General features: G+C 37.2%; 1 protein-coding gene across 1 annotated transcript; it reads right to left on the bottom strand.

Annotated features, from left to right (window-relative positions):
- Positions 1–6213: 6213 nt before the first annotated feature.
- On the bottom strand, positions 6214–9089 carry LOC108814311 (uncharacterized). Its single transcript, XM_018586856.2, has one exon. The coding sequence runs from the start codon at positions 8650–8652 to the stop codon at positions 6346–6348; it is 2307 nt and encodes a 768-aa protein (XP_018442358.1). The 5' UTR covers positions 8653–9089; the 3' UTR covers positions 6214–6345.
- Between the last annotated feature and the right edge of the window lie 2300 nt (positions 9090–11389).

The following is an 11389-nucleotide window of genomic DNA, read 5'->3' as shown; positions in this document are numbered from 1 at the left end:
AGCACGCTTAACTCTGGAGTTCTTTCAGGATATGTTCCGGAAAAGGTAAGTCAACTTTGGTGATATAGGTAGCCAAATCAATTCTCTTAAGCCTTTTCATATATCACAACTCGGGATGTTACATATACAGTCCTAGTTCATCATTTCCTTTAGATAAAAGAAACATAGAGCAAATTGTTTCTTCACATGCTCGATCGTGCTTATCTAGGGTTACTCATATAAACCTAATTGAATGCATGATTGCAGACATACCTTCTCTTTTATCATTGTGCTTTGATACAGATATTTTCATTTCGTATCATGACGAATGATAACCACTCTTTCCAAATAATATAATTTAATCCACATAGTAAATAAAATTCATTACTATGAATAACCTATCTTATAAACTAGCTTGGACATTCGAATTTTTGAATCGGGTTCGGATTGAATTTTCTCGGATCTGAGTTTTTCGGATCTTAGATATATATATATCTAATAAGACAATTAAAATTTATTAGTTCGAATTCGATTTGGGTTATGTCGGGTTCGGATCTGGATCAGTTAGGATCTTAGATAACTATAGACAATAGAATAATTAGTTTGAATTTGGTTCGGTTCTAGGTCATTATTTGGTTTGGTTCTGAACCGAGATTTGGTTTGGATTTTATGGAATCCTATCTAAAAATACCAAAAATATAAAATATATTTGAAAATATTAATACCAGAAAATATCTGAAATTTTATCTAAAATCTGACCCGAAACATGAAAATACCAATTTCATCTAATTATCCGAATTATATTTTTGAAAATCTAAATTTTTATTTGAAATCCAAAACCATACTAGAAAACCCAAATCTGAAATTTTTAAAAATACCTATGATACCAAAATATATACTAAAGTACTCATACATATTTAATATATACTAGAAATTTTGGATATTTTGAATACTTGTTAGATCGAGTCGGGTCCAAAATCCACGGATCTTTCACAACGAGATCCAATAGAGTAAAAGGATCGATTTGGTTTTTATTTGAACTATGATTTTTCAGGTTGGTTTCCCGGATCGTCGGATCCGGGTAAAATGCCCGGACGTATTATGAACAAAAATCATAGTTACAGTATTTGCAGTCTCCACTAATATAATTTCATTTGGAAGTCATAAATACCACGGTAATTAAGTTAACAAATCAAGTTAAAGTATGTCAGAGTAGGACAATTGCGTTCACAAATGTTCACCAGTGTATACACCACACATATAATATGTAGAAAAATGGGACAATTGCGTTCAGGAGAGTTCTTCGAGACCTGCTATAATTCCGAGTATCATTTCTATGTTCTGGTACTTTTATAATCATTATTGTATGTTTGCACTCAATCCGACAAATGTGGAAAATCAATAACATACCTACCAGATCTTATTCTCTGATTTGATTCAGTCGTTGAAGTTTTATTTTTCAGACCTAATGACAACCATGTCTACCACAATCGAATTAATTATAATATTTTTCCGGACCTGATGACAGCTATGTCTAGCACTGCATGGAATCATTGTCTTATATACCTGATTTGTAATCTATCAATTTTATGGGGTTACAAAATCTGATAGCTAAGGAATTAAAAATAATTAGTTATATATATTTGTCTGACTTTATCGTATATACTTTCTCATCTACTACTATAACAAACCAGCTACGGTTAGCTAATGCCTAATGTGTCCTAAAGCAGCCGATAAAAATGTAATCTTTATTTTTGGAACAAAAAATTGTGATTATAACTTCAAAATCTTAATGTAAACCAAAAAAGGTCAGATTTCATAACATTTCCATTTGTCGAAAAATTCTCGTTAGCATTATATTTTAAAAGTCTGGTGACATTGTCTACCTCATACGTAAATATTTTATGGCTCTTCGTTAATATATGCATGCACTGTTACATAAGTATATCACAAACAAACAAAAATATAACAACTATCTTACGTGAAAATGGAAGTAGTATTTGTGGTTCGAAATAAATTAGCTAGCATAGTGGCTAACTCAACGGAATAATCTAACTACAGGTAGGTTCTTCGTTGAACTTATAAACGAACAATGGTACACTGTTAAATACTAGCCTCTTTCAGTTAGAGACAGTTAGTTATCGAACCAAATTAAAATTGGTAGAGAGAAAGTGCATATATAAGAGGTGTTTGTTATAGAATAAATGATGTTGCAACTAGGGTGAGTTTCTCTCTCTTGTTTTTCTCTCTGTCGTCTCTTTAGTTTTTTCCGCCAAGATCTATAAGCTCCGGCCGACGGGTGGGCTCCCACAGCTACCGTCGGTCCGAATTCTGTATTTTCTTCTTGCCTTTTTTTGTTTTCTCTTCGATCTAGTGTAGCTTGCCTCTTTTACTTCTTGTTTTTTCTTGTTTCCGGCGTCGCACCTCTTTTCGGTGGACGGCCGGCTAAAATTTCCGTCGTTGCGTCTTTCCAACTAGGGCGAACGGTCGGCTCTTGGTGTCCGCGTCAAACGGTCCTTGCGTTTTGGCGGCGGCTAAGGTGGAAGGTTTAGGGTTTCCTGTTTAGTTTGCGGTGGTTAATGTTGGCGTCGCGTTCGGTTGAGAGCTTGATGGTCTTATGGCCCTAACCGATGAAAGAAGTGACGGCGGGTTGTTTAAAGTTGGCGTTTGGTGTCTAGTTCTATCATGTAGGTGAGCGCGGTATGGTTCCGGTGAAGCTCTCCGGAAAAGAACAGACGAAGTTGAGAGGTACAGGCGCTCCAAACACGTTGAGATCCGGCAAAACGGTGGTCGCCGCGACGTTTCCGGCAAGCATCGATTCTGTGAACGGTGATGTGATGTTTTGGATCTCGAGGAGAGGAGAGGAGCGGGTGACGCGCCTAGCGCGTGATGGCAGAGTTTACGCGTGGCTGGGTTGCGAGCGTGAGGTGACGCGTGGCGTCGGTGGGGTTTATTTGGGATGGGCCGATGGGCCAGTTTCTGTATTTTGTGTTTTGCCCGATGGGCTTTTAGGCTTTGTCCATTGTAATAGTATTTGGGCCTCGATGTTGTACTGGGCTTGGCCTGTTATTATTAATGATAAAAATTTGACGGAAAAAAAAAAGAAAGTGCATATATAAGCAATCATTGTGATAGTGTTTTATCAAACACTTGATATTATTAAAAAACTAAATATTAAAAAATTAAACCGAAGAACTGAATAAAATATTTGAAACGTTGTCCTATTAAAAAATAACATTTGAAACGTTGTCGCAGGATCCTGACGGTTATAAAAAAAAACATTTGATACGTCTTATCGCTCTCGTTTGCCGCAATAGCTCTCAGACTTCAGTTTTCTTGAAGAATATTATCTTCAGAGTATGTTAGTGTTATATTATATAAACAACTACAGTTTTTTGTTGATCTGGAATATCCTGGCCACGGTTTAGAGCAATTTTTTTTTTCTAAGAGCAATTTAGGGATAACTAATTCGAACCTGCAACCCTTAAAACCCTTAGGAAAATTATGGGACGTCATGTACCATCCGACCAGGTAACCACTATTCTGACCCGACCAGGTGACCACTATTGCTTGGTTAAAAAAAAATTACAGTTTACGTCGTCATTCAAGGGGGAAACCATGTCGTCATAAACTACGGAGGTTTACCGTGAAGAATGATTCTCATTCTGGTCAAATAAGAGCCTAAGAGGTACAGTTTGACCTCACGTGACAGACATTCATAATTTTGTCAGTGGAACGACGTGGTTCTAACTTCTACGGCAGTGAATCACCGGAGTATCATAGCTGCCAGTTCGACTGCACACGACCGTAATGATCTCCGAGCCACTGATCTTGTGACGTGTAAGTTATTTAATAGGGCAATCAACTGCATAGGCAATATATCATTTCATAAACAGAAAGGTAGCTATTCCATTTTTTAGATTTTTTTCGAAAAGCATACGTATACTATACGTTAAAGAAAACATACCTAATACCATATTCTAAGAAGAATGTACACTATAGTATTTATTTATTTATAAATTAATTTATATGCTCTAAGAGTGTAGCATAAGAAAAGCTTTAAAAGATGCCTGTAAACCGATTGTAGCGTCTAGATTTAAACTCTATTTTGTTAAATGGGGAAAGACTAAAAGCAATTCATAAAAATTAAACAACATTTATGTTTGTATATTGATTATATCACACTAAAAATACATTTTCTTCTTGCGAATCATTTACCTTATTTTCTTCGTGTTATTTTATTACTTATAGCTTTTTCTAATAAAAAAACTTTTAACGCAAAAAGAAAACAAATACAAATACATGTACACATTCGATATAAATCTTCAGAGATTTGGTGAGAAGTCAACATTGCCGACAGGAAAATCTGCCTCACCACCGAAATGGTGAAAATACCAAGTCAATAATTACGATAACTTTTGTTTAGGTTGTACTACATGAGTACATAATTACAATTACTCTTTTTCTTTCACGACATAATTACAATAACTTTCACTAGGTATTGTATTATACATATACCTAATTTATTTATAGAAAAAAACTTGAATTTATTCTTTGAAAACAAATTATTTTGCTTAAAAGCAAATTAATTTTGTACAAAACCATAGCTAAGCTGCGAGTTAGTGCCTTTATCTTCCAAAGTTCTTTCAGATTTACATGCATAAATGTAATCCCTGCTGTTAAAATAAATGTACATGCAGAAAAATGAGCCCAATAGATTTGTATACTAAGTATTGTTTATTTAAATTTACATGCATAAGTATTGTTTTTTCGTTAATGGTCTTAATTTAAGTTCTGATCTTCCTGAGATTAATTGTTCGAGGAGGTTGAGGTGAATCTAATGCCTGCTAGAAAGTTCAAAGTTACACAAGGAGAAAAATAATCAAGTGTATTTAAAAACAAAAAGTGGTATACGTTGCTATTCGTGGGGTATATAAACATAATTATCGATTTCTACTTTTTGGGTCCCTTTCCCTTGTTCAGCATAGTTACAATTACCATCCCAATAAAAATGATTCTTTGTTAAATAATTGAGCCAAATCCCATTTCCCCTTCAGTCAATAGCCTACATAGATTCAACTTTTAAACTGGTTAATAATAAGCATTAGTATGAAAATACTTATTAAATGTAGCAGTACTTTAGAATGTAGTGAATATATTCATATATCTATATGTGGGTGAAAAGAGGTACTCGACTTATCTATTTGTCTATAGTTTGTAATTCTCTTTACTGTTTATTAATAATTGTTTATAAATAATTGTTTTTTCATTGATATCCCTGTTTTTACTTAATTTGCGTAATTTTACTTTAGCTGTCCGGTCAATCCATTTATGAAATATTGCCACTAGATTTCAAATAATGGTACTATTGACAAAGTTATGATTTACAAGAATATAAATCATGGGTTACAGATTTTCCTTTTTAGAAATACCCCACAAAGTACAAACCATTGGCTCATAGAAATAAAGAGGAAATAAATCTACTTTTAAAACTATTCATTGTTGTATAAACCATGTGTAATTAACAAGATCTGTAATAAGTAGCTTCAACCACAAACATCAGTGGATAGGTTTGGAATCTCAACAACTATTTAATGATTTTAAGGTGTAGGGCTTAAGAATTGTTCTCCAACATTTGAAACTTGACAATTCACTGCTTCAAAATGAATTTGTATACAACAACAAAAACTATATTCTCGATAGTTACTTAGAATATATGCATAATCGTAATCATAATCATAGTCACGGTTGAAATGAGATCGGAACCGGCTAATCAGGGCTTTTGTTCGTCAGCTACTCTAGATGGCAAAGTATACAACTATACATCTTTTGTCATAGCCATCAACAAACAAACGTTATCATGAAGAAAGAACATTAAACTTTCAAAAGTTCAAGTCATTTTCTCGAAAAGTAAAGACATATTTTCAAGTCATGATTAAGAATATGAATTTCGATGAAAAAGCGAGAGGGATCATTACAACTTTGTACCAACAGAAGAAGAAGCCAAAGCTGTCATTAATTAGAGTTTTCTAACTTCTAACGGATACAAACATCTATGGTTATGACAAGAAACTGAAAGCTACAAAATGTTTCATCGACCATAAAAGAGTACTAGAACCAATCTCTGCCTTAAGGGAAGGTGGTGGAACTTAGTATTTGATTACAAAGACTAAGAACTTTGAAAATTTTGAATCACCATCAACATTTTGGAACCAAGTACAAATTTAATATTAATGATAGTAAATGGTAATAGTAATTGAAATAAAAGAATCCAAACAATCCTACAAAATGACAAAATCTAATGAAAAACTAAGCTGAAATTAAATGGATCAAAACATAGGATTCAAATTTAGAAGAAAAAAAATGTCACACCGAGGATGTGTCCACAAGGACATCGTTAAGCAAATTGTCATCACCATTAGCCATGGCTAGTAACTCTGCATCCCTATCCTCCTCATTAGAGAAATCTCTTCTTTCAAACTTCGAATTAGCCGATATAAAGATCAGCTTCTGAGCTCGATCTATGGCCGCATGTGACCTCCCACGAGAGTTAACCCATTTCAAAAGAGAAGAATTGCATTTGAACCCACAAGTAGTCGCATGGAGGAAAATGAGCCTTACAGCAACTTTCCCTAGCGACCTGAACTCGCTAAGATACGTCTCCCAAACAAGCCTACTGCTTTGAGGATTAGCTATCCTCATCTTACCAGTAACCGGGTCACGCTCTTTCATCTGAACCGCCCTTGCATACATAGGATCAAGCCCTTCGGTTCTCCATTTCATAAGCTCCATTAACGCAATATGTGCCTCATCTCTAGACACAAGCCTTGTTATCGACTTATCTACATCTTTCTCTTGCTCCGGCGACAAACATTTAAACGGAGGAAGATACTTCCCGGTGCTATCTCTCATCAAGTAAAGAGGGTCTAGTATGAACGCAGCAGCCCAAGCCGGGTGATAACACTTCTTGAATCTCCTCTCGACGATCTCATCAACATGTCCTTCCCCAACGTTAAACTTAGAATCCCAATCTTTAATCTTGGCTCTTAGCTCGTCCCATAGAGGGAGACACTGCCCAACGAGCAGCTTCTCTTCCTCAATCCTCCGAGCCATCTCTTTGACAAGCTTGATCAAAGCGTGAACCGCCTCCACCTCGTTCCAAAACCCTTGGTCCCCAACCATCTCCGTAACCTCCCTAGCCACGTGATCCTCCAACATCAAAACAGCCTCATCATGCATCACCAGCTGAATCGCTCTAGCGGAACTCAACACATCCTCGAGAAGATTAAACAAGGGCTCCTCAAAGTAACAACAAGCCTTGCTACTACCACTACCACTACTACTACAACTACAATGCAAAGGCAAACGCAGCATTATCGCTTCTTCGCCGTGTTCTCGCAGCTGATACTTACGGTGCGCGTTACGTACCCCCGCCGTGTCGTTGATGAACTTGGCGATCCTCTTGCAGTTTTGCGAGACGGATTTGAACAGAGGCAGCTCTTTGACGAAGTCTTTGATCAGACCGTTAAGCCCTTGGAACTGACACGAAAGGTTCACCATCCACTGATACTGCCCTTCGAGACTCTTAAGCGCTTTGCTCTTGAACTTATCAGATACCACCCCAACGCACCTCTGAGGCGAATTTCCACAAATACCCTTCAGCGTCTCCAGCAGAACGTCCTCCGCGTAGTTCGACGGAACTTCCCCTCCGTTCACCAGAACAACCGCCCTTCTGTAGATACTCATCCCGTTGGGTAAATTCACGACCAGACTAACGAGACTCTCCCTCGATCTCCACCCGTCCGACGCGATCTGGAAGAACACGGCGTCTCGGATCCTCGACTCCGACTCCGCCCTCGCCTCCTCGTACCTCGCGTCGAGTCTAGCGGTGGCGAAGTCTCTCCTGGAGACGATCGGCAGACCGACCTGCGTCAGGAAGGCACGGAACCTCGGGTGCTCGAGAGCCGACAGCGAGACGGAGCCGCAGGACTCGAAGACCCAGTCGGAGAGAGAGTCAAGAGCGGAGTCTATCTGCGATCTCGTGAGAGACTGCGTCTGCGAGGGACTCTTGAGCTTCTTCACGCTGTCTTCGAGCATAGCCAACGGTCCCAAATCGTCTTTTCCGCCGGAGAGCATCAAATGCTGCGGCGGAGGAGGAGGAGGAGCAGAGTACTGCGATAACTCTCCTCCGCCGCAGAATCTGGAAGGATCGACGACGGTTATCGGCGTCACGTTGTAAGAGCGAGGAGGAACGTCGGCGCCGGAGGAGTTACGTTTCCGGTGACGATGAGGAGAAGAGGAGGAGGAAGGGTTGACGGAAACGGAGGAGGAGGTGAAATTGGGACAGGTGCCGCGTTTGAGATGCTCGGAGGCGGTGCGGGAAGGGTTGGAGGCGGAGAAAACGGCGTCGCATAGGGAGCAGCGGAGTTTAACTGCTTTGGGGAGACCAGTAGTAGTGTCGGTGTTGCGTACGAGGATTGGTTCGAGATGAGTCCAATACCACGCGCCTTTGCCTCTCACTGCTTTTGTTCTAACCGTCATCAGCCCTTCGTATCTCTTGTTCACTGCCTTCGCCGTCAGCTCCTCTGGTGTTGACCCGTCGATCGCCGTCGTCTCCGGTGGTTGCTGCTGAGCCGCCGACGTTGGAGTGTTGTTGTTCGTCGTCGTCGCCATTTGCCAATAGTGGAAACACAGACAGAGAAAGACTTGAACGTAACGGAGACTCAGGTAGTACTCCGAGCCATTTTGAGAGTAATTCACTGCTCTAGTCTCTCATCTTCTTCACTGATCGCTCTTTCTTGTTTATGTGTCTGCTGAAGAGTTTTTTCTAGAAGAAAGAGACAGCGAAGAAGAAGAAAAAGGAAGAGAAATAAGTTTGGAAGACACGCGCGTGTGTTGAGAGAAGGTTTTTTTTTAAAGGAACAAGGTGAGAGAGAGAGAGCAGGAGTCCCACGTCGTACGAGAACACAAACGTTACATTTGGCTCTCACTTCACCATCATTCGAGCGTTTTCATCACGCGCTTCCATGTGGTTTTCGGACCTTGTCTTGTCTGCTGCTTTTTTTTTTTTCTTTTTTGTTTGAGTTGGAACTGGACCTTAATTTAATAAGTTTTGTTTATAATCTATTACATGTTTTTCGTGTTCTACTGTATCAAACCATTAAGCTTTAAAATAATATTAATTGTGAGTCTTGAGAATTATGAAGGTTATATAAAGGGGTTTGTTGACTACTGTCTAAATCTTTTACAAAATATAAATTAGTTTTTTTTAAAACAATCCTCATCACAAGAATTTTCAATACACTTGAGCCTGCTCTTTTTAATTTCGTTACATAATTATAATGGTGAGTGGGATTTCCATTTGTGTATTCTTGTCTACGTGGGATGTGTTCCAGAATTTGAACATTTAAAAGGGTAAAGTGGGTATTTTTTTGGTTCTACACAGACAGTGGAAGACATTGAAGAGTGAGAGAGTGTGTTGTGTTGACCAATCTATTGTTGACTCAAAAAGTACATTTCTTTCTTTTTAAACAAAAAATTCCCTTGAAAGTTGTGTAATTGTTGTAATTTGACTTCCATTTTTTACCAACAATTTTTTTTTGTTCCTCTTGCTTCCTAGTTCTTACCAATCTCTAAACATTCAGAATATTTCTTAAAACTCAAGAATATTAGGTTGCTTGGCTTTTCTTTTTTTTTCATTGATTTTGTGTGAAGGTGTTTCATTATCATGAGTGTCACAGGTCGTCGCTAGTAGTTTGAACTTTCAAAGTCATGAGTAACAACACCCTTGTACTCTTGACAACATTCACATCTTTTTCTTTCTGCATAAACAACAAAGATCATAAAACACACACATAACAAATATCAATGCGGTTCAGTAATATATTAAATCTTTAAAACAATGATCCTTAAAAAGCACTTCAACTAAAATCGTGCATTAAGAGTCTTTCTAGTTAGTAGTACTTACTGTAAACACACATTTTTAACTATTTCGGTCATTTCAATTAGAAACCAAATAACAAACACTGCTTTCTTGATCGACTACTTCACTAACCCTAACACATCAACTACCTAACGTTTAACTTTTCATATGTTTCTTGATTTTTCTTGTTCCAAACAGCATATATACTTTCATTTTACATGGTTTTCCTGTTTGTATACATTTTTTTCTTAAATTAGAACGCAGATCAATTTGATCACTAACTATAGGTCCATGTAAAGTCCGAATATCAAACCACACCCATGGTGTGTCATCGTCACTATAGATTCGTACATGGCGTATGGCGATACATAACAATACAAATAACAATTTACAAACGAAAAGATAGTACACCATATTGCGATAACAAGTCTTTAGTAAAAAAAGAAGAAGCAAATGTTGCGATAACACGATACGAACATAGAATGTTAATCATAAATTTGGCACTGTTTTGCTTGGCCAAAGATAATTAATTATAGAACTTTGATTTTAATCTCCTCTCACGAAAGTTATTAAAAAACAAAGTTCCCTGAACATTATAGTTTACGGTGCATCGAACGAGCTTACTACCCCTGTCATGTAGTGTCTCCAAGATAAAAGATATAAAGTCGTAACACTGATATACACACACACATATATATGATATACTAACAAAGAAATCTTATGTAATACAAAAAAATGTAAAATACAAAATCAGTATGAAGATAACTAAACCAATAATTAAAGTAACAAGTGGAGGTTAGGAGTCAAGTTTTAATTAGTCAATATATAATGTCTATAAAACCACATGTCACAACTGTCTCCCACTTTCTGATGTATGGATGTTTATGTACATATGAATGGTCCATGGATTATATAAGTTGTAAAATATACATATTCAACCGATATTAAAGGCAGAATTCAATTTTGTTAGCAGAGAATTTAGATCAGTCCAATCTTAAAAGAAGGATAGTACTATCTGTAAGAATGATCTTGTCTGTTACATACCAACCACCCAAAAACCTATGCATTATAACAGCTCATTTTTCTTAATAAACTTATCATGCTGCTAAACACTCGAACAAACCACAACTAAGCCTAACTAAAAGTGTTGAGTTTTGTGACTGAAAATTGAAAAGAAAATGTTTAGAAGAAATAGATTGTAGAGTAGATATCTAATCTCTTACATGGAGTGAGGCATCTTATTTGGCTAAATGATTATTTCTCTGAAGTGCATATTTTAACTTTTAACTAAATAAGTAACTTTTATAGCAGAAAAAGAGAGTACATCAGTAACTCTGGTCTCTTGACAAAAAAGGAAAAAAAAAAAACTGGATCTTCGTTTTTTCATGAACTGACAACTTCTTGAAATGAAGACCCTAATCATTCTAAACAAAGATACTGACGTCTCTCATTATTACTGTGAGTCTGTGACAAGGTAAATTTGCTTGA

The sequence above is a fragment of the Raphanus sativus genome, chromosome 1, assembly GCF_000801105.2.
Source record: "Raphanus sativus cultivar WK10039 chromosome 1, ASM80110v3, whole genome shotgun sequence".
Taxonomy (NCBI): domain Eukaryota; kingdom Viridiplantae; phylum Streptophyta; class Magnoliopsida; order Brassicales; family Brassicaceae; genus Raphanus; species Raphanus sativus.
This window is presented reverse-complemented; position numbering and strand designations above follow the sequence as displayed.

Bases quoted from the DNA above. Each gene is read 5' to 3' on its own strand.
- LOC108814311 (XM_018586856.2), bottom strand. From the start codon at position 8,652: ATGGCGACGACGACGAACAACAACACTCCAACGTCGGCGGCTCAGCAG.